General features: G+C 44.1%; 1 protein-coding gene across 5 annotated transcripts; it reads left to right on the forward strand.

Annotated features, from left to right (window-relative positions):
• The first annotated feature begins 10,429 nt into the window (after positions 1-10,429).
• Positions 10,430-21,587, forward strand: SPTSSB (serine palmitoyltransferase small subunit B). 5 transcript variants are annotated; one of them, XM_069727402.1, is made up of 3 exons: positions 10,430-10,553; positions 11,893-11,967; positions 18,426-21,587. In XM_069727402.1, exon 3 carries the CDS (start codon positions 18,454-18,456, stop codon positions 18,694-18,696), a length of 243 nt encoding a protein of 80 aa, XP_069583503.1. In that variant the 5' UTR covers positions 10,430-10,553; positions 11,893-11,967; positions 18,426-18,453; the 3' UTR covers positions 18,697-21,587. The 5 variants fall into 5 exon arrangements, with proteins under 5 accessions (XP_069583503.1, XP_069583502.1, XP_069583505.1 ...); XM_069727401.1 differs by having other exon boundaries at positions 10,452-10,604; XM_069727403.1 differs by lacking the exon at positions 10,430-10,553 and adding an exon at positions 11,705-11,726.
• The last annotated feature ends 2,034 nt before the right edge of the window (positions 21,588-23,621 follow it).

Below are 23,621 nucleotides of genomic sequence, written 5' to 3' on the forward strand. Positions count from 1 at the left end.
CAAGCGTATGATTTGGACTAGTGCCATCTGATATAAAAGAGGATTGTACTTGGTCCAATATTATTCAATGAGGCAGTGCAGGTCGGCATTTCTTTTCTCAGCTATTTTCGGCATGGCAACACAAGATCTAATCCTTAAGACTGAATAAAAATGCAACACAGAATTTATTAATGGAAGAAAAATGGCCGTGATGTTTATTTTAGGGTTAAACCAATTAATACACACATTAAATAATAAACTCATATACATTTCCATATTTCCAAAAACACCAGTACCAATCCGCCCATACCAATGGACGATTTTCCCACAAATAAAAACATCACGACGGGGACTTAAAAAGAGGGAGGGAGGGTGGGATCTTCTCTTCTTCTCAGCGCCAGCGGAATGACAGTTCCCAGATAAAAGGTGGGCTTTTTATACTTTCAAAAAATCTGCCCAGCAACCAAATAACCAATAGAAAACCATTAAAAGGGCGCCACTGGTGCCAGATAAAACCGGTCTGACTAAAAATAGCTGCCCATAGACATTTAAATTGACCTTTAATTGAACCCAATTTAAAACCCATCAGACGGCTCCTGGCCTTAAATGAAAAGTTGAATCTCTCCAGATCTGTGTCGCCATGAGACCCCCCCCCCCCCCTTTATTTCATTTCTTGACTGGGGGGCTAGCATGGCAACACAAGATCTATTCCTTAAGACTGAAAAAAAACGTAACACAGAATTTATTAATTGAAGAAAAATGGCCGTGATGTTTATTTTAGGGTTAAACCAATTAATACACAGATTAAATAATAAACTCATATAAATTTCCATATTTCCAAAAACACCAGTACCAATCCGCCCATACCAATGGGCGATTTTCCCAAAACCAAGCCTCAGAGAGGCGAGGCCCCCCAAAACCACACAGCCACTTTTCAACCATCGTTTGTAAATTTAAATTAAAAATGTCTAACCCGATATCCAATAAATGGACCAAATCTTTCCGAAATAGCCCTGGCAAAAACCCCTCGAGCTCCTCGTGCCGAAAAGAAAAACCGCCTATTAATGGCAAAAATTTACTCATACTCCTATTAATTCTCTTACGGATCTTATCTAAAAATAAAAACTTATTATTAGACCATAAAATTCTAGGGACTATCTCGGAAAAAACAAAACCGACAGACGGAAATGACTGTCTAAGGCTGCAAATATCCGATCTCATAAAAGCTAGTAGATCCAAAGTTCTTATTTTGCCGAGATCATTACCGGACAGATGGAAAATAACTAAATTTGGAAAAGAAAAAATTTTAGCACATTTTCTAAATTCAAAACAAAAATTGGACCACTTCATGCCCCGAATACTGTGCCAGAAGATCTGAACTTCAGCTGAATTAAATGATAGATTCTCAGAATAGACTCTCTGCCCGGCCCTCTTCTCTGCCCAAAATATAAACGAGTGTCCAATAATCCAGACTATGAATGGACCCGAAAAGTAAATGAACAATTAGTAAGCACGGTGCACGGTGGCGCAGTGGTTAGCACTACAGCCTTGCAGCGCTGGGGTCCTGGGTTCTAATCCCACCCAGGACAACATCTGCAAAGAGTTTGTATGTTCTCTCCGTGTTTGCGTGGGTTTCCTCCGGGCACTCCGGTTTCCTCCCACATTCCAAAGACATACTGATAGGAATTCTAGATTGTGAGCCCAATCGGGGACAGTGATGATAATGTGTGCAAAACTGTAAAGCGCTGCAGAATATGTTAGCGCTATATAAAAATAAAGATTATTATTATTATTATTAATCATAAAGTTCATGGCGAGCAATTTCTGTATCAAAGCATCCTCTAAACCAGCTCTGGATGCCTCAGTAGCAGCGCCTATTCTGAAAGAATGGGAAGTAATCCTCAGGTGTTCACAATTCAAAAAACATAAACATTTTTTTGAACAGCATTAAATTGAAATATAGTAACAGGTGACCTATCCATATGAATAAATAAGGGACCTTCATTATCAGGCCTTAAAAGCAGCCAACGCTTTAAAATAGATACTGGGCAGATTACAGGCTCAGAAAAGGAGTTAATCCTTAACCTAGACCCTCAACCCATTTGGTCCGTTTTTGATTTTCTAATAAATACAATAACATGGGAATCGTGAATGCTTACATCAGAGATTAATAGACCCGAAGGCTCAGATTTTTTAGCCAACACTACCTCACTAACTCGCAAGGCTCCAAAAAATGTCACTGTGAATGTTGCATAAAATAAACGGCTCTCCTCACTAGAAATACAAACATTGGAAAGTGCTAGACACAGATCTTTCAAAAGCTGAAAATTAATCGGGCGTCTTGAATCCGATTTAAAATTAGATCTTTTCAAACCCTTTAAAAATTGCTTCAATGGGAAAAAAAACTAGTTAATGGGGGGCTACCCCTTAATTTAAGAAAAAACGATAACCCCGCAAGGGATTTGGCTATAGCTGAGTAAGAAAGACCTGATTCAGCTAGTGATTCTGCAAATTTCAGGCCCGATAAAGCATTGGATATGTTACAATTTAAATTATGAAGTACGCAGAAGTTCACCCATCTATGCCATGCAGCCGAGTAATCGGCCCACGATCTATCAGAGAGGGAGTTCCTAATACACTGAGGAATCAAATCGAAATTAAATCCCAGATCGACTGCGGGCAAGCAGTTGGTTCCAAATCCGCGTTGGGCACCTGCAATCAAAAAGTTGACCGCTCATGCTTACAAAGTGAACCAGTAGCTGAAGCCCATTTGCTAATACCTTGGTTAGCTTTAATCCAAATATTACATTTTAGGCAAGTTAGAACCAATTGCCTTATAATCAAAGAAGCCCATTTATTTTTTGAGGACAGGGTATTGATGGAAAAAATTACTCCTTGATTCAGTGAAAAAATGATAATTCTAGATGTCAAGGGGAGTCTAGGGAGGCTAAGGCTGGTTACCTGGGCCCCTGCAATATCCCTCAGACTAAGGGGAACCCTGTCTGTCCCTCTCCCAGAATTTACACTAAAGGTGTGCTTGTCTGGGCCACCAGGCCTGGCCCTGACTCCTGTTTCAGCCCTATGCTGAAACCACCACCCGCCACCCAGTGAAGAGACCACACACCAACTCCCACAGAAAGCACAGACAGGGAAAACTTAAAACGCACCACGCCACAGACACACAGGAAAACACAATAATGTGCACAGGGCAAAACAAGTACAAATATAGGAAGGAGAAATATAACAAAGGATCATACACCACCAGATACGATATTTCTCCTCCAAGACCACCACTCCAGGCCTGAATCACTAGGCACGAGGCACAAGCTATAATCGGCGACGCCCAAAGTCCAGCACGACTATTTAAAGGCCGTGGGCGTGACCCAGCCTCCAACCCGAGTACCAGCTAGATTAACCCTGGGCAACCTGGATCAAGTCTAGCCGGCACCACTGAGTGTATAGTGAACGTATGTGGAATTACCGCTGTCTGTCGGACGCCCTGGTGTGAATAGCGTCCAACATGACACTCGAGTCGAGAGCCCCAGAAAAATTGCAAGTTCCAAAACCATATCATTATTTGTGATGTAAAATTCAAACAATTAATTGGCCATTGAACACCACACCAATGAGATGACAATAAAACACCACAGCCAAAAGTGGGATTGATGGAAAAAGAAAAAGGGATTGAGTCAGCAGAAATAAAAGCGGTTTGCCAGCAAGAATTTCCATTGAATTCTGAAAGAAATTCAAGCCAAATCTTAACATCCTCCTTCAACCCAGAAGAGATTCTAATATTAGAAGTAGGAGATGTTATACCTTTAGTCGCATCATATAAGCTCTTTTAGCGTCACTTTCTTTTTGCTCAAACAATTGGTTAACGCACTGGATAATTTTGCAATTTTTTCCTTCGGGAGTCTGGATTCCATTTTAACAGAGTCTAATGTGATGCCTAAAAACTCAATAGAATTACATGGAAAAACTGCAAACTCGGCTTTGGGAAAATGGCCGCCGCGATCTCTAATGCGCACGCGCGGCATCCCACGGCCATTTTCCTGAAGCCCCGTGCAGCAGAGCACTCCATCTGCGCACGCGCGGCCCCAGGAAGATGGCCGCCCCCACCGATGCAAGGGATTACAGCGCAGATCGCGCGCTGTGTCTTCACGTGGGCGCAGGGAAGTCGGAACTCTGGACATGCGCACACCACTACGCCACCAACGGAAAGCTGGGGAAGAAAAGAGCGCTGTGAACACGCCCACCTGACCAGACCAGCCTGATTGACAGGCGAAAACGGCGACTTTGGTAATGTATTTCTCAGCATACATGGGGAATCAGGGTACACTACATACACTATAGTAACGCACAGCGCAGGCCCTATTTAACAGTATTTATAGCTCAATCTCAAAAAACGGGGTGACAGGTTCCCTTTAATGTCCGATTTGGACATCATAGCGTTTCTAACCGTAGTCCTGAGCATGTCAATGGCCATGTCAAATTATGAGTAGCTAACAGTACATACATCTTTATCTATCTCATCATTTAAAGATTAGCCAGCGGGGTATGATAAGTGGTGAATCAGGCGAAAAGACCCCGTATCTTTTTTGGGTACTAAACCTAATGGGGAAATACAAAAATTCTGAAAAGGAGGGGAGGTAAACAGACCAGCAACCCTTCCTTGTTTCAATTTGGAAGCAATTTTGTCTCTAGCTATGTCCGGATTCTCAGCCAGAGAGGGGAGATTTTTTATCAATGTACAACCAATCCCTTTAAATGGTGGGACAAAAAAACCTTTGGAAAACCCGTCAAAAATTAATTTACTGCTCGGAAGATCTGGGTACTTGCTTAACCAATACACCAGTCTTTCCAGCCTCACTGGAGTCCAAGCCTTTTGAGAAAGTGTCCCTGGAAAGTGCTTGCTGAGCAGACTACTTTTTGAAACATCTTGACATAGAGTGTGCATTTCCACAAAAAGAACACTCGTGTCGAAATCTGCAATTATTGTTCCACTTACAGACAGAATCATTAAAAGCAAAACAGACGCCCCTCTTAGGCCGGTTTCACACGTCAGTGGCTCTGGTACGTGAGGTGTCAGTTTCCTCACGTACCGGAGCCACTGACACACGTAGACGCATAAAAATCAATGCATCTTTTCAGATGTCATTGATTTTTTGCGGACCGTGTCTCCGTGTGCCAAACACAGAGACATGTCAGTGTTCGTGGGAGCGCACGTTGTCCGTGTGCAGGCCATGTGCCGTGCAGGAGACAGCGCTCCAGTAAGCGCTGTCCCCCCCCACATGGTGCTGAAGCCGCGATTCATATGTTCCCTGCAGCAGTGTTTGCTGCAGGGAAGATATGAATAATAGTGTTTAAAATGCAGATCCAGGTCACCCCCCCTCCCATCCCCTGTGTGCCCCCCCCCCCCCGCTGTGATTAAAATACTCACCTAGCTTCCGGATCCCTCGCCGCAGCGTCCTCTTCTGGCCGCAGCTTCTCCTGTATGCGGTCACGTGGGGCCGCCGATTATAATTATGAATATGCGGCTCCACCTCCCAAAGGGGTGGAGCCACATATTCAGTACTGTAAATGAGCGGCCCCATGTGACCGCATACAGGAGAGGCTGCGGCCAGGAGAGGACACTGCGGCGAGGGATCCGGAAGCTAGGTGAGTATTTTAATCACAGCGGGAGGGCGCACAGGAGGTGGGGGGGGGGACCTGGATCTGCATTTTAAACACTATTATTCAGATCTTCCCTGCAGCAAATGCTGCTGCAGGGAACATATGAATGGAGGCTTCAGCACGATGCCGGGGACAGCGCTAAACTTTAGCGCTGTCTCTGGCACGGTGCGTGTGGTACCCAGTGGGCACTCGGGCGGCACACGTGTGCCACACTGATGTACCACAGAAACGCACCGACACACGGACACGGATAATTCCTGTACCGATTTTTCCGGTACCGGAATTATCTGGACGTGTGAGACTGGTCTTAGGGAGGACTGAAGACGCCTGTTTAACTGCGGATTGCCTTTGAGGCAGCATCAGATTGATCCATAGACCCACATCCTTCGTACCCCAGGTAAGATCTGGATGAACAGCTAACTTCTGTCTAAATGATTCATCATAATTAAGCCAGGCAAAGCCGCCAAAATTGCGGTATACCTCCAAAATTATGTCAATGTGTTGAAGTAATTTGCTACGTAGACCAGGGGATTTTTCGCCCAGAAAAGCCGAGTAAATGGAAAAGGCCTGTATCCAATTATTGAATGATTTGGTGTGACGGCATTTTAGGTCATCCAAATCAGATTTATCCTCCCGCCTTTCAAATTTACTAGGCTGATCCCTGCGAGGAAGCAGAGAAAATAGGTTAATATACTGATTACTCCAAATAATCTCTTTAGTTGCAGGGCTTAGATAAAACCCTAGGGGGGAAAGCTCACAAGTAAGAGCTTCCTTGAAATGATTCTGAGGAATTGATGTAGAAGATGTGGCAACTACGGAACTATTGTCAAGACTGACAGCTGTGGGAGAAGCAGATTTTAAAACTTCTCCCAGCGGCTCAGAAACCACATCTCTAATCATACTTTTCATTTCAAATTGTGACACAGACAGGGGCACATACCGTATTTTTCGGACTATAAGACGCACCGGACCATAAGACGCACCCCAAATTTGGGGTGAAAATTGCAGAAAAAAAGATTTTTTATAAGATGGGGGTCCGTCTTATTGTCCGAATTTACAGTATCTTACCTGAGGGCTGGTGGTGGCAGAGCAGGGTCACAGGAGGCAAGGTGTCGGCAGAGGTGGGGTGATGCTGGGATGAGGAGGTGCTGGGATGAGAAGGTGCTGGGATCACGAGGTGCTGGGATCACGAGGTGCTGGGATGAGGAGGTGCTGGGATGAGAAGGTGCTGGGATCAGGAGGTGCTGGGATCAGGAGGTGCTAGGATCAGGAGGTGCTGGGATGAGAAGGTGCTGGGATCAGGAGGTGCTGGGGTCAGGAGGTGCTGGGATGAGAAGGTGCTGAGATCAGGAGGTGCTGGGATCAGGAGGTGCTGGGATGAGAAGGTGCTGGGATCAGGAGGTGCTGGGATCAGAAGGTGCTGGGATCAGGAGGTGCTGGGATCAGGAGGTGCAGTGAGAGGTATGGCGTGAGAGGGGTCCCAGGCTTACCGTGCAGGCAATGCAGGCTTACCGTAGCGGCAGAGGTGCGGTGGCAGAGGTGCAGTGGCAGAGGAGGCGCAGTAAGCGGGGTCCCTTTCCCCGGTATTGTGATGCAGCAGCCCGGTATGCAGCAGAGCCGGGTGAATCCTGTTGTTATCGGTGGGCGTGGCCATCTTCCTGAGGCCGCGCGTGTGCAGATGAAGCGCTCTGCTTCCCGGGGCTTCAGGAAAAGGGCCGCGGGAGGCCGCGCGTGCGCAGATGGAGATCGCGGCGGCCATTTTCCTGAAGCCCCGGGAAGCAGAGCGCTCCATCTGCGCACTCGCGGCCTCAGGAAAATGGCCGCCACCACCGATAACAACAGGATTCACCCGGCTCTGCTGCATACCGGGCTGCTGCATCACCTCACCGGAGAAAGGGACCCCACTTACTGCGCCTCCTCTGCCCCCACACCTCTGCCGCCGTACCTCTGCCGCTGCACCTCTGCCACCGGACCTCTGCCGCCACGGTAAGCCTGCATTGCGACTATTAGACGCACCCCCCATTTTCCCCCCTTTTTGGGGGGGAAAAAGTGCATCTTGTAGTCCGAAAAATACGGTAAATGTTCTCACCCCTACTGTTGACGTCGTTGCTGTGCTCCGTCGAGCAGCCAGCACTCAAGCCCTCCGTTTTGGGCGAGCGCCGGTGCAAACCAGCTGATGCTGACGGAGGGAGTCTTCAGTCTGCGGTGATACACGGTCCGATGCGGAAGCAGGGATGCCGCTGGAGGCTGCTGCCATCGCCGACAGAGCGCCTGACAGAGGGGTTCCCGCAGCGCTTTTACGGCTGCATCTTTCCCCTATCATGTCAGCGCTCCTGAATGACGCGGCTGACGATGGCTGATGACGGGGCTGGAGCTCTCGCGCTGGACTGCGTGATCTTTTAGATGCTGAATGGCGAGACTTCCGGGTAGGAGCTTGAGAGTGACGTCCGGACCTCTTTGAAGAAAGCGCCGCACGAGGAGGGGTCAGCGGCCTAGACGAACCGGAAGCTCCGCTGACAGAAGGTGAGACAGGAACGTCTTGACACGGAGACTCCGCCTGAGAGACCGGTAAAGGAGGGGGGGAGATGGCTTCCGAAGCTACCGCATTAGGTTCTATAGCTAGGCAGCTCCTCAGCCAGTCAACCCCACCCTCCGCGCCGGCTCTAGAAAGCAGCTGCTGAAGTAACGCTTCCATCAAGGCGGATCTTCTCTTCTCAGCGCCAGCGGAATGACAGTTCCCAGGTAAAAGGTGGGCTTTTTATACTTTTAAAAAATCTGCCCAACAACCAAATAACCAATAGAAAACCGTTAAAAGGGCGCCACTGGTGCCAGATAAAACTGGTCTGACTAAAAATAGCAGCCCATAGACATTTAAATTGACCTTTAATTGAACCCAATTTAAAACCCATCAGACGGCTCCTGGCCTTAAATGAAAAGTTGAATCTCTCCAGATCTGTGTCGCCATGAGACCCCCCCTTTATTTGATTTGTTGATGGGGGGGCTAGCATGAGAAAAAAATTGATTTGACCCCTAAAATCGGTTTAGTGAGAGAAAAGAATTCGATGCCATACGGACAATCCATATGACATCTGAATTTCACATTGCAATGTGAGCAGCACAGTGGCTCAGTGGTTAGCAGCGTTGGGGTCCTGTGTTCAAATCCCACTAAGGACAACATCTGCAAGGTGTTTGCATGGGTGTTCTTCGGTTTTGTCCCACACTCCAAAGACATACTCATGGGGAATCTAGATTGTGAGCCCCAATTGGGACAGTGATAATGTCTGTAAAGCGCTGTGGAACAAATGGCGCTATATAATTGAGTAAAAAAAATACATTTTACTGTATAAGATGGGAAACTGTAAAAGATTAATAGCTGCTGAGTAAAAAAAGAAAAAAAACGAATTGCACACAAATGACAAGTGAGAAAAAAATCATCCTACTTTTTTGGACGAGAATGGGACAGATTTATTATACGCTCATGTGACCTCAGCCTTAAAGAGGGAGACAATTTATGGAATTCGCCTTCCTCCTGATCTTGGAGTCATATGTGAATATTTCTTAAGGGGAGCAGACACACCGTTCCACTGCCGCTTTATGGGTATGTACACACGTTGCGAATTTCCTGTGGATCCGCAGGCTTTTTTTCCTCTCAGAAACGCTGCAGTACCGCAAGTGATTTACAGTACAATGTAAATCAATGGCAAAAAAAAATGCTGTGCTAATGGTGCGGAAAAATCCACACGGAAAATGCAGCAGATTCAAAAAAGGACCATGTCAATTCTTTTTGCAGATCTGCTGCATTTCTGCACCCATTCCATAATAGAGTTCCACAGGGGTTAAAAAGGAAGAAATCCGCACAAAAATCTGCAACGTGTGCACATACCAAAAAAACACGGAAAATTCCACAGTCGAATCTGCAACGTGTGCATATAGCCTATCTGAAGTGACTGCTTTGCAGCACAATATAAGGCTGCTTTCGCACATCAGTTTTTTGCCGTCAGGCTCAATCCAGCAAATTTTTAAAAAAGCAGATCCGGCAAAATTTGCCTCCGGATCCGTTTTTTTCTCGCAGACTTGTATTAGGCTGCCATCACACTAGCAGTATTTGGTCAGTATTTTACCTCAGTATTTGTAAGCCAAAACCAAGAGTGGGTGATAAATGCAGAAGTGCTGCATATGTTTCTATTATACTGTTCCTCTAATTGTTCCACTCCTGGTTTTGGCTACAAATACTGATGTAAAATACTGACCAAATACTGCTAGTGTGACGGCAGCCTTAGTGACAGATTGTGACGGATGGCCTCACGTTTCATCCGTTTTTCGCTGGATCCGTTGCTATCCGGTTTTTTGCTGGACACAAAAAACGGACATAGTAAAGTTTTTTGTGTCCGTTGAAAAAATGGACAGCGATGGATCCGTTGCCATCCGGCGTTTCCTATCATGGAACCCTATGGCGCCGGATCCGTTTTTTTCAAAATTCGCCGGATTGAGCCTGATGGCGAAAAAATGATGTGCGAAAGCAATCGGGAGATGGACTCTGCACTATACAGCCCAGCACTAGGAAGATGCCAGCCTGAGACATAGCATTCCTGCACAGCCTCCCATGCAGACAGTGCTGGTAAGGCGCCCAGTAACCACACACTGTCTGCATGATCCTGTACAGTATGAACATATCATACATGCATAATAAGCGCACGTCAGTTATAAATCGTCACCTTCAGGTTTTCTACATGGGAGGGTTTTTCTTTTTTTTCTTTTTGCAGTAGTAGCAGGAACTTGGGAGGGGCAGACACACCTGAGCAGCACAATTCAATCCCAGGGACTTTTCACGGCTCTGACTATAGCTGCACCTGCAATCATCCTCAGCACCAGTTCTGCGCTTACCTGCTGGCAGGTCAGAGGTGAGGATCTCACAGACGCTTTGTTACTGGGAGGCAATATTGGAGGTTAATGTAAGTAAAAATAAAAATCCATTCTACGTGGATAAAAGATTTGGATCAATTGAAGTGTTTTAATTTTATTTAAAGGGAAATTCAAAAAAAATCAGTACCTGGGATATACTGTATCTACCAACAAGGCATTTATCTAATGGGTGTCGCTTTCACAGCAAATGGATTGGAAATATGTCTTGGTAGTTTTAATAGTGTAAATGTCAGTAATGTGATAGAGATAGTGACACTGCTGTCTGTACACATAACGCTGCTAACCTTTTTACAGTTTATTATTATTATTATTATTATTACAGTTACATGCTGTTGTTTATAGAGCACAATAAATACTGATGTAGCAGAGCTGATATGGTTGTTTTGCACGTCACTACCTTATTATAACTTATTACTATATTTGGCAGTCCGAACTTCGGAGTGGTATTACCTGAGAAAAGTAATGCATCCCCTATGGAGGGACTGATGAACGGCAGATTTATCATTTATCTATTTTTTTTCCTTATATAGCGCCACTAATTCCACAGCGCTTTCCAGACGTTATCATAGACGGGTGATGGGGAGATGCTTTCACAACACGTCAGTGCTTAGAGGCTTAAAAGTCGTGTGTCTGATACCCAGACAAGGCACTACTCGCCTCTGTATTACACTTTTTTTTTCTGTGTGGAGTTTTTATGAATAGTTTTGGCTAACAAATACTGATCAAAATGTTACCGTGTGAAAGTGTCCTCGGGATACAAAAAGTAATGTTATTTATTTGCACATTGTACAATCTGTTTATAAGACAGTTTGTTTTGTTCAGACACCGACGCGCACACATTGTAACGCACAGAACCAGATCTTCCAGATCTTAATAGAATAACTTGTGTTTCGAGTTTTCTGGAATGAAATCTCTTCACAATAGCGACCCACCCATTTACCTGGGGACTGATAAGGTTTTGTTTTTATAGAGGGTAGCGTTGGTTTGTCATGTTGTGGTCACCTCAGTCCATTGTGTGGTACTGGTTGTATCCGGAGACTGTGAATCGGCAGACGTTGGTAGTCCGCTTGTTGTCATGTATCTGACAGTCCCTGTTGGTGACCAAAAGCCCCTGGATGTGTTTGCAAGGTGTAACTAAGGCAACCCCTATAGTAACTATCTTCTTAAGCTTTAATTACATCTTTGGTATCGTATTCATGTTGTGTTTGAGTGAACTAACACAAATTTGACAACCGGACAATGTTCAGCATTTAATAATCCGGTCTTTTGATTTTTTTTTTTTTTTTTTTTTTTTCCCCCAATGTTCTTGCCTTCTAGGTCGTAATACAAGAACTTGTTGGTTTGCTCTACTCTTTAGAGACTGAGGAAAATTTCATGCTTTTTTTTTGAAGGGTGAGTACTTTTACACCATCACGTTTTGTGAGGGAATTACCTTGTAATTTATAGACCACGATGCATCACAATAGTAACTTTATTAACTTTTAGGTCATCAGTGACTGGCATCCATTTTGAACTTTTTTTTTTATTTTTTTGCTCTGGTGAATATCCAATATCTGCTTTGCATTCTGGAAAAAAAACACATTTCATTGGATTTATACCAATTCTATCAGAAGTGTACAGCAGGACCTTGGGCATACATGGTAAATGGAAAGGAAGGATTATTAGCAGCAGAACTGCTTCGTCGGTGGCCTGATAGTTTGAGAGGCTCGTTCACACTTCAGTGTTCCATTGGTTTTCATATACATTTTTAAGGCAAGATCAGAAGTGGATTAAAGTCGTCGTGCCCTACGTAGGGCTGTATTGAGACTTGTCGTTACTCAAAAGCAGTGGTTTCCAAACTCCAGTCCTCACAGCCCCCCACAGATCAGGATTTCCTTAATGTTGAACAAGTATTGAAAGCATCAAGACATCAGGAATTCTCTCACCCATGCAATACTGTGGAAAACGTGAATCCATGACCTGTGGAGGGCCGTGAGGACTTGAGTTTGGGAAACACTGCTTTTGAGTAACAACAAGTCCCAATACAGCCCTACGTAGGGCACCACGACTTAAGGTACCGTCACACTGAACGATAGCGCTAGCGATCCGTGACGTTGCAGCGTCCTGGCTAGCGATATCGTTCAGTTTGACACGCTGCAGCGATCAGGATCCTGCTGTGATGTCGTTGGTCGCTGCAGAAAGTCCAGCACTTTATTTAGTTGCTGGACTCCCTGCAGACATCGCTGAATCGGCTTGTGTGACGCCGATTCAGCGATGTCTTCACTGGTAACCAGGGTAAACATCGGGTTACTAAGCGCAGGGTCGTGCTTAGTAACCCGATGTTTACCCTGGTTACCATCGTAAAAGTAAAAAAAACAAACACTACATACTTACCTTCAGCTGTCTGTCCCCGGCGCTCTGCTTCTCTGCACTCCTCCTGCATCCTGTGTCAGCACCGGCCAGCCAGAAAGCAGAGCGGTGACGTCACCGCTCTGCTTTCCGGCCGCTGTGCTCACAGTCAGTGCAGGAAAGCAGAGCGCGGGGACAGACAGCAGAAGGTAAGTATGTAGTGTTTGTTTTTTTTTACTTTTACGATGGTAACCAGGGTAAACATCGGGTTACTAAGCGCGGCCCTGCTCAAGTTGCACAAAACATTTGTGACTTTTCAAAGTGTTTTGCGCCTTTTTTCTGACGTAAACTCTTTGATGAATTGGGGCCTCGGTGTCCCTGAACTTGTAATGACGTAGTGTGTTAAATACAGATTTATTTCTATACACGATGTACCCTAAAACATTTCTAGGAAATCTACAACTCGCTCTAAAAAAAAAAAAAAAAAATCACTATAAAAAGTGTGCAGACCTGTAGGTATGATAAGGAAAAAATCATTGCTGCCCATTAATGGGTTTACCCATAAAAACACATATATTGGCAATCCACAGAACAGTAGATAGAGATGAGCAAACAAAAAAATCGAACTAAGCTGGTTCATCATTAACTTTAGTCCTCCGCGGTAGCTGAGCCCAGAATAGTGTTTACTTCTGCTCAGTCACTCCTCTGCTCAGCATTCTGGTGTATCTGCTGTTTAGTTGGGCCTCACAGCCACATCATGGTGTAACAAAGGCACCCAGAATGCAAGGTCAGGAAAGGACACTGCCCAGGCCTAGCTGTCATGGAAGTCTAGATGCCAGAACAGAGATTTTTTTTTTTTTTTTTTTTTTCCATCTGTAATATCATAGAGGTATAGAGCTGAGAGTCTCACCACTTGGGCATCCACCAACCACTGCAATGGATATCTGAGATCTCATTTTCTTCAAATTATGTAACCATAGTCTGTGTGAATTAAGCTGTATTTTAAAAGGAACCTGTCGGCTGATACATGCTGCCCATGGTTTGGGCAGCATGTACTGTATCAGGCACTGGCTGTATGATCACAGCCATATATACAGCATTTCAGAGACAAGCATGCAGCTTTTAATAGCTTCCGGGGACTGAGCTGCTCTATTGACTAGTTGTGCAGGCAGGTCTCCTTCCTGTGACAGTGACTGACAAGCCTCTGCCTATATGCACGTACAGGCAGAGACCTGCCAACTTTTGAAAAAGGGAAAGAGGGACAAAGTGCGCTGCGGCAAATTTTAGGCCATGCCTCTGACCACACCCATTTCACAACTTGTCACACCCATTTCCATGCCCCAACCACACCCATTTAGCACTGCTGATCACTGTTTCATAAACAATAAATATGGCCACGTATGGTGCGCCATACTTTATAATGGCCACATATGGTGCGCCATACTGTATAATGGCCACGCATAGTGCGCCATACTGTATAATATTAATCTTTTTATATAGCGCTAACATATTCCGCAGTGCTTTACAGTTTGCACACATACTCCATACTGTATAATGGCCACGCATGATGCTCAATACTGTATAATGGCCACGTGATGCTCCATACTGTCTAATGGCCCCATACGATGCTCCTTACAGTATAATGGGCCCACGTGATGCTTTGTACAGTATAATGGCCTCACGTGATGCTGCATACCGTATTATGGCCCCACACGATGCTGGGTACAGTATTTTTGACCCACATGGTTACCCCACCCCCGTCACTGCCTTTTCCATACACACACACACACACACACACACACACACACACACACACACACACACACACACACACACTCTCTACCTTTCAATGCACTCTCTCGCAGCAGCTTCCACTCCCCGCAGCGCTGAATGACGTCATCCAGCTGCACCGCTGACTACTCATTTCGCTGTAGCACCGGTATGCTACTGATAGACCACTCCGTGACTCCTGTGCCAGTCAGTGTCAGAGCAAGGAGCAATATCTGCTCCAATCCGACACAGTTAGCATTCACTTTGTACACACACACACACACACACACACACACACACACACACACACACACACACACACACACACACACACACACACACACACCTCCGCTCCGTACACCTCATGCACACATGCGGCTCTGCTACATCCACACTGTAAACCACTCCTGACCCCACACATAAGCTTACCCTCATCCAGCACCATGAAAGCACAGCCCTGCAATACACGGAGGCCCTTGATCATGTAACTCCTCCCCTCCTGTGACCTCATCACAGGTCCTATGCGCACAGAGCAGCGGCAGCCATATATGTGGTGCGCGGCTCTCTGCGGGTGGAGGGATGCGGCTCTGCAGTGCAGGACAAGTATGGTCCCGCCCGTGACCGCGGGGCAGACTCACAAAATCGGGACTGCCCCGCGGGTTACAGGACGGTTGGGAGGTGTGGATTGGGCAGTATGAATCAGCTGTCAGGTTCCCTTTTAATGTATGCACATTGCAGATTCATTCCAAGTCTATGTGATTGACATCCTGTATAATATAGGTGCAATGAATTTACAATGTTTATATTTTATTTGTGAGCTTAGGTGACTTGTATACGTGCCTTGTAACTGGTCTGATGGCTAGACACAAGCAGAGATATGTAGGAACTCAGGTAAACCTGCTTAGTAATGTAGCCGTTTCTTCTGAAACTAGCATTTCCTGTTTTGTAGATCAAATGCAGCCTTCGAGAAAACATTCATTACACATTCCTGTTTCAGGTCGATACATTCATATTTTTCCTTTTGTCCACAATGTTTTACCTGCACTGGTAAGGCTTATAGGCTTTAGCCCGGGGTCAGACGAGAGTATGAAAAATTATCCGATTTTCATCTGTGTCCATATTTTAGGTTCATACGACGTCCATATTTATAGCTCAATAAATTAAAATGTAAATTATAAAATGGTTTCCTAAATTAATAATGGCAATGTATCCTTGAAAATAAGATGTAATACAGATAAGCTGTACGGGATCCGATTTTATTTTTTGCTTACCCATAGACTTGAATAGGAGAGTCTCAGAATAGAGCATACTGCAATTTATTTATTTTTTTCTCCTTCTGGAGAAAAAATTAAAGCCTCATCTGAGCAACCCTATTGAATTGCAATAGTGAGCTTGATGTCCAGTTTTTTTACTCAGACAGTTAATGTCTGCAAAATACGCTCATGTGAGTGATCCTATAGTGGAAAAACTCCACTGTAGAAAATAAAGCCCCTCACAGGTTTTCCCACAAAAATGAGTGAGAGCTATACAGTATAGTTGCAATAACATTGGATTGAGTATAGTAGCCAGGGTATCGTGAGGTGACAGCTAGGGACGAGGCACGTGATGGTGGTGAGGGGAAGGACCCGCATATGTAGTTAGGGGAGCTTAGGGATAGTCACAGGCTGTGTTAGGAGGTGCCTCATCCATCATTCCCTATTGTTAGGACCTTCCTCCCCCTTTTTCCATACCTGTTGTTGGTGTTTGTTGTGTCGTCTGCTGGTCTGACCCTTGTGAGTCGTGACATAGAGTCTGCAGATGAGTAAGCCAGTGAAAATCCCTGCTTCACAAATGCACATGACAGCCTATTTTGAGAAGTCACCTGAAATGATAGGCACATTTTAATAAAGATGGTGAGCAGTTTGTGCACAGTTCACAGCCACAAAACGTCCCGCACGCTGATGACACACAGATGATATCCGTGTGTCATCAGTGTGACATGTACAGGCGTCTGGGAATCAGCAGTACTAATAGCACTGTTCCCTGACCCCCGGGTGCTGAAGATTGCTCTCCTCATTCTCCCCTGCTCATACTGTGATCAGCGCTAGTAGAGATGATTAAGTCGTATTCAACTGATAATGGCGAGAACAGGTGGTGGTTGATAGGGCTACTACTCGCATCAGCCTACACCTGCTGCTGCTAAGTGACAGCAGGCGGCTGCTGATGGGCATATATAAATAAACTATAAATAAATAAACTGGGTTGGGTCCTTCTGTATTTTTTTTTTTTCTTTTACAACCAGCCAGGCAAAACTGACAGCTGCAGGCTGCAATCCTCAACTGTCAGCTTCAGCTAGACTGGTTATCAAAAATAGAGGGGTCCCCACGCAGTTTTGTTTTTTGTTTCTTTTATTAATTATTGAAATAAATAATTTAAAAATAGGCACCTCTCATTTACTAAGCTGTAGGCTTGATGTCACCAGACAATACAAAGGTGACCTCAACCCCACTTTGCACCATCAAAGGGAAAATGGAAAGAGCCAGGCAAAGCGCCAAAATTGACGCATCTAACAGATGTGCCTTTTCTGGTGGATGCAGGATGCTATTTTTGGGCTGGGTGCCAATATCAATGGCCTCTCACCAGCCTGAGAATGCCAGCCCCCAGCTGCCTGCTTTAGCAAGGCTGATTGTCTAAAAATGGGGGGGACATGCAATTTTTCTTTATTTATTAAAATATTTTTTTTAAAAAGCATGGGGACCCCTCTATGCTTGATAACCAGTCTTGCTGACAGCTGGGGGTTGCAGCCAGCAGCTGTCAGTTTTGCCTGGCTGGTTATCAAAAATACAGGGGAACCAAAGTTGCGTGTTTTTTTTTATTTTTTTTATTTTTTTTTTTTTATTTATATATATCGCAGATGTTGGTATTCATCAGCCACCACATGCTCTCACTGTTATCAGTTGAGTACAACTTTCAACATCAGTGCTAGCAGGGAGAATGATGAGAGTTGTCTTCAAAGCTGGGGACCAGTGCGAATAGTACCGCTGCTTCCCAGGTGCCTATACATGTGGTACTGATGCGGCACATGGTTGCAAAAAGTATTACACACACACGGACCCTGATATTTCCGGTAGTTTTTTTCCAGTACCGGAAATATCAGGACGTGTGAAAGATCCCTAAATGTTGTGAAGTATGAGTCGACAATAATCTAATATCAAATTGGTGTGTACAAAGGTAGTAGTCGTGCCCAAACCCTGGTGACTAAAGGGGAATTTATAGGCCTATCTGCTTTACTACACAGACCTTCGTATCATAAGAGCTAAGTGTAAGACCTAATAACAGATTTTGCATTTGTGTCCAGGAGCTACAAAATCCTATGCACAAAAGCAAGAACTTATGATGGTTGTATGTGTATGGATTGACTCCTCTTCAGGATGTTATGTATAATATAATGCATGTTGAAGATGTTGGGGAGTACTGTTCCGATCATACTTCTTTTATGACCACAGGGAAAGCTAATAGCATGGTGCTTCAGTAGTGGTGCAATTCTCTCGTAGGTAACCAGTCAGAAAACTTCAAACGTGTGTATATAAAGCATAGAGTAGAAGCAGCAATCCAATTGATATGTGAACTCTATTAACCCAAGGCATATATCTGGGTGAATAAGATTCACTAATTTTCACCTACACCCATGGGAGTGCTGCTACTAATCTGAGTCTTGGTTTTCTTCTTTAGTTTTGTCTATTCTTATAAACTGATTTCTTTCTCTTTTCTAGGTTTGGCATTACTGCCATACTGCTAAAGATGGATGTAAAGCATATTAAAGATTACCTTTCTTGGCTGTACTATCAATATCTCCTCATAACATGCAGCTACGTACTGGAGCCCTGGGAGCAGTCCATTTTTAACACTGTGCTATTGACGGCAATTGCAATGGTGATTTACAGTTCTTATGTCTTCATACCCATTCATGCTCGTCTGGCAGTGGAGTTTTTCTCTGGAATCTGTGGAGGGCAGCATGAAAGTACTATGACCCCAATGAGCTGACATCCTCTTCTCGAGCTTTTCAATGGATCCATTTCATTGCTCATTGGACTAACCGCTTCAGAATGGCTGGAACTGCAGAGGTTTACGTAATATTTGTGCTGTGCATAGATTCCTAAATGGAAGAAATTTGATTTTTTTTTCCTGTTTTTCTAATTCATTAATCTCTGAAAATGTATTCTGAATGTTGGAAAAAAATGACATGTTCACCTTGTACATAGTGTAATATATCCTAGATTTATATTCACTTCTTAGGATTTTGGTAAAATATTATATAGTATACAACTGCAGTGTAAAAACGAATAGCTACAATTTCCATCATAACAACTAAACCAAAACCCAAGTGGAATTCAGACTTCTATGTATGACGGTCTGTGCACAGACCACAATGCATTGATTGCAATTCAACAGCCTCATGTATGCCTATGTATGAGGTGATCAAGTACGGCTCAGGAAGCCGGCTAGTCCATTCACTATGGTCCATACTTGAACCGTCAAACACGGACATCTGAATTCTGCCTTAGGGAGTGTACATGTGTAACCTATAGTATCCTCTATGCAAACTATAGTGTGTTGTAATCGGAGTATACAGTTTATATGCTTTCATGATTGGTCCCTACTATGCTGCTATTAACAAATATATCACAAATTGCTTTTTATCTATATGAACTAGTATTATAATGCTGTGTTCGGTCTCTTGATAACAGAAGTTATTTTGCTACAAACTAGTTCTTCATGGTAAAACATTGGCTAAACTCCAAATTGGTAGCAAAGCAATTGGGTTCTTGCAAGCCTCTCCTCATCAATGTAGTAGGTGGTTGCTCGGCAGTGTTGGACCTCATCCTAAAGGTCCCAATGTATCAGCAATAGAAGAAACCAGCTAGCCCAAGTATCAAATGATGGGGTGTAGTTCAGTCACCAAACTGCAACGATTCTACCTTAATAGGTCTTTGTCAACCGTTGAGCTACGGCTCCTTCAATTGATGATAATTCAAGGGCTCTCTAGACACAAAGCCACTTTTAGGGAATGAAATTTTTGGAGATCTGTTTCTTTGTCATTTATGGTATGCAAAGTGCCTTATAGTGATGAATTGCTCTCTAGAATAATTAATCATCATGATTATTTATAGCAGGCCATTATCAGACAATAAAATTAAGACTCTGCATTGTTGGAAGTAATGTGCTTCCACCATGATAAAACGATGATGAATGTGGTTGTCAAGTCGCAGGTCTTCAACAGACAGGCTTGCATCATTTGGCAATTAGGTTTTTATTTCCAGTTTGTTTGTTTTTTTTTTTGTTTTTGTTTTTTTCTTTAGGTCGTTCACCCAAAGGTCCAATCGAGATAAAAAATAAATGGGGCGTAATGCCCCTGTATACGCTAATTTAAAGGTGGTGATTTATGACCTCAATCCTTATTTATTCATATGAGACTTGTGTGCCTAATCATCCCTGATGACAAAGCTACTGTACTGTGACATATGCTTGTGACTTTCTCCGTTAATGCAGTTGAACTTTCACAGAACGAAATTTAGGAAAAGGACCTGGTGAAATCAGATTCTTTATCCATGTGTGTTCTGTTGAACTATCCTCAAGTATGAAAAACAAATCTTTTTGAAAAAAAAATACTAATGGAAGTTAGTTGTGTTCTCAATAGTCTAATGCAGTGTTACTCCAATTCCAGTTCTTAAGGCCCACCAACAGATAACGTCTTCAGGATTTCCTTAAAGAGAACCTGTCGGCACAATTTTGTAATATGAAGACATGGATGTAATGGCGCTGTAATACAGATTACATTGATGAATTTGGCGAAGAAATCTGCTTTGTTGCTGTTCTTCAATCACCATGTGAAGATTTCAGTGCTCAGGGGCCGGACTGTGCACTGGGTCTTCTCCTCCCCAGTCTGATTCTCCGGCCCCTCCATCTGTATCCAGTCTGTGAATGACTGGCCTCCTCTGTTTGAAATCTTAGCAGTGACCTGTCATTCACAGACCGGAGGGACCAGGAAATTACAGACAGGGAGGAGAAAATCTAATAAGTAAAAATAACTTCAAAAACTGATTACAGAACAACAAAACAGATAACTTTTGTGAAGAATTTAATATAATCTGTATGATGTCCATGACTTTACACTACAAAATCGTGCTGACACATTCTTTTGAAAGGGGTTGTCATCTACTAGGACAACCCCTTCTTGAACTATGTTTGGTCCTGATTAAAATTAAAAAAAATCTATACTCTCCTCCCGTGCTGGCGCTGTTCCAATGGTGTCAGCACTCACGGGTCCAGAGCTAAGGTGCAGTGGAATGATACGTGGCACCCAATCAGCATTGGTGTCACTGGCTCCTCCTTCGTACGGATCAATCATGAAGAGGAAGTCTGAGATCAACTGCATCCTTGGCTTCCTCTTCATGTTCAATCCGTACGAAGGTGGTGACAGTGACACCAGCGCTGATTGGGCGCTGGGCACCACCTGTCATTCCACTGCACCAGAGCACTGAGACAGCGAGTGCTGACATTGCTGGAATGGCGCCCGCATGGGAGGGGAGTATAGCCTTTTTTTATTTTATCGGGGCCAAACATTTAGTTCAAGAAGGGGTTGTCCTAGTAGTGGACAATCCCTTTAACATTGTACAGGTGATATAATACCATCATCTGTGCAGCATTAAGGAAATCCTGAAACCATCTCTTGGCGGGTCTTGAGAACTGGAGTTTGGGGGAATACTGGTCTAATGCACAGAATAGCTGGTCATTAGAATAAGTAACTTGTGTTCTGTTCTTGTGTTATTTAACTTATTTCTACAATATTGATTTTCATTGATATAAAATGTATATAAGAGAACTAAGTTTTTGCATACTTAAATAAAAGCTACACAATCTGGTATTGTAACGCATTTACTAGTGTTTTTAATATTTCACATTATCTCTAAACAAATATTACATTCAGGAAATCGAAAATTTAAATCTAATTCGTTGTCAATGCTTCTTCCAAAGTCCCCTATACACGTTGGATAGCTGGCAGCTGAACATTTGACTGCCAGTTATCTCCCCCGACTCCTCTGGCAGGGGCTTGTCTCACAGTGGGGAAAAAGGATCAGCTGCTAAAATTTAGTAGGATGGACTTTTCTCTCCCCAAACATCATCTGTCAAGAGTTCCATATACATGACTGCAGGCCAATCCCACCAATATTAGTGTTCTCTGCCAACTTTAGTCTAATACATATGGGTGTCTTAAGAATCTTTTGTGTGTGTGTGTGGAAATCTTTAGTCCCAATTTTTTTTCCCTTATACCAGAGCATATTCGAACATAAGTCTGAATGCATTCCACAAAATATTCTTCCAGCCAGTTCTTGGTATTTCTTTTCCTCATCTTCTCAATTTGGCCCAGTCCTTCAAGAACCCTTCTTAGGCTGGGGTCACACTAGCGTATTGCATCCGATGTGAGAGCATTGGATACAATATGCTAATGACCCTCGGCTCCTGCTCTGCTGCGAGCAGAAGTTAAGTGTCATGCGTCTGTGCTCAGAGCCTCTCACACAGAGCAGATCGGAGGACAGCTGTGGAGAAACTAATTTCTCCATCTCCTCCATTGCCGGGGTCCGCGTTTAGCGCACAGCACTCGGATGATAGGCTCATATGGGTGCGAGTGAGCCGACAGTCGGCCGAGTGTCCGTGACAATCGCAGCATGCTGCAATTGTCTCGGACTGAGGAAAACGGCCAACAAAAAATCGGCTGTGGGATCTGCCCCCTAGCTCAACATTGGTCCGAGTGCAATGCGATTTTTTTTTTTTTTTTTTTTTTTTTTTTTTTTTTTTTATCGCATTGCACTCGTCCGTTTAATTTGCCAGTGTGAACCCGGGCCTTACAGCCATGACTTTTCTCTGCAGATTTCTGTTTAGAGGTCCAGTGCCTACGGTGGCAGCTTACAGGGAACAGCGCCTGGGTCGATTATTTAAAAAAAAAATAAAAAACTTCCATCCCTCCTTGGATGGAAATCCTTGGGGGGGAGCTATATGGAGACCCTGGGGAGGGAGGAGAAAAGCTATATGAAGACCCTGGGGAGGGGGAAGAAAAAGATACATGGAGATGCTGGGGAGGGGGGAGAAAAAGCTATATGGAGACCATGGGGAAGGGAGCTCTGTGTGGAGAATGGAAAGGACAATGTGGTGGTTTTTGTTTGAGGGGTGCAGTGACTGTCATATTTCACTAGGCAGAAGGCAGACAGTATGGTGGGAATACTCTGTAGGAGATAATGGCTCGAGACCTTGTAGCATAAGTGAGACAGGGTGGGGTCATTTTTTTTTTTTTTGCATAGGGAGCACAGTGAGGAATAGTAATAATCTTTATATAGTGCCAACATATTTCGCAGCCCTTTACAGTTTGAGTTTCAAACACAAGTCATAAGTAACAACGAGATACAAGGTACAGGTGTGTATTTACAATGATGGTCCAGCCATTTTGAGGGAGTGGGGGATAGATGGAAGTAGTGAATGGGCTACACACACACACACACACACACACACACACACACACACACACACACACACACACACACACACACACACACACACACACACTTACACATAAAATGACTTTGATTAGGGGATGTGATAGGTCGCTATGAATAAGTGTGTTTTGAGGGAGCTCCCAAAACTATGCAAATTGTGGATGGTCCTAATATCTTGGGGTAGAGCATTCCAGAGGATTGGCGTTGCATGGGAGAAGTCTTGAAGTCGGGAGTGGGAGATATGGATTAGTGCAGAGGTTAGGGTACCGTCACACAGTGCAATTTTGATCGCTACGACGGCATGATTTGTGACGTTACATCGTCGCTTAATTATCGCTCCACTGCGGTCACACTTCACGATGTACGGCGCTGGAGCGATAATTTCATGACGTATTTGCGATGTAGAAGTCGTATGGGACA

Source organism: Ranitomeya imitator, chromosome 5 (genome assembly GCF_032444005.1).
Source record: "Ranitomeya imitator isolate aRanImi1 chromosome 5, aRanImi1.pri, whole genome shotgun sequence".
NCBI classification, from domain to species: Eukaryota; Metazoa; Chordata; class Amphibia; order Anura; family Dendrobatidae; genus Ranitomeya; species Ranitomeya imitator.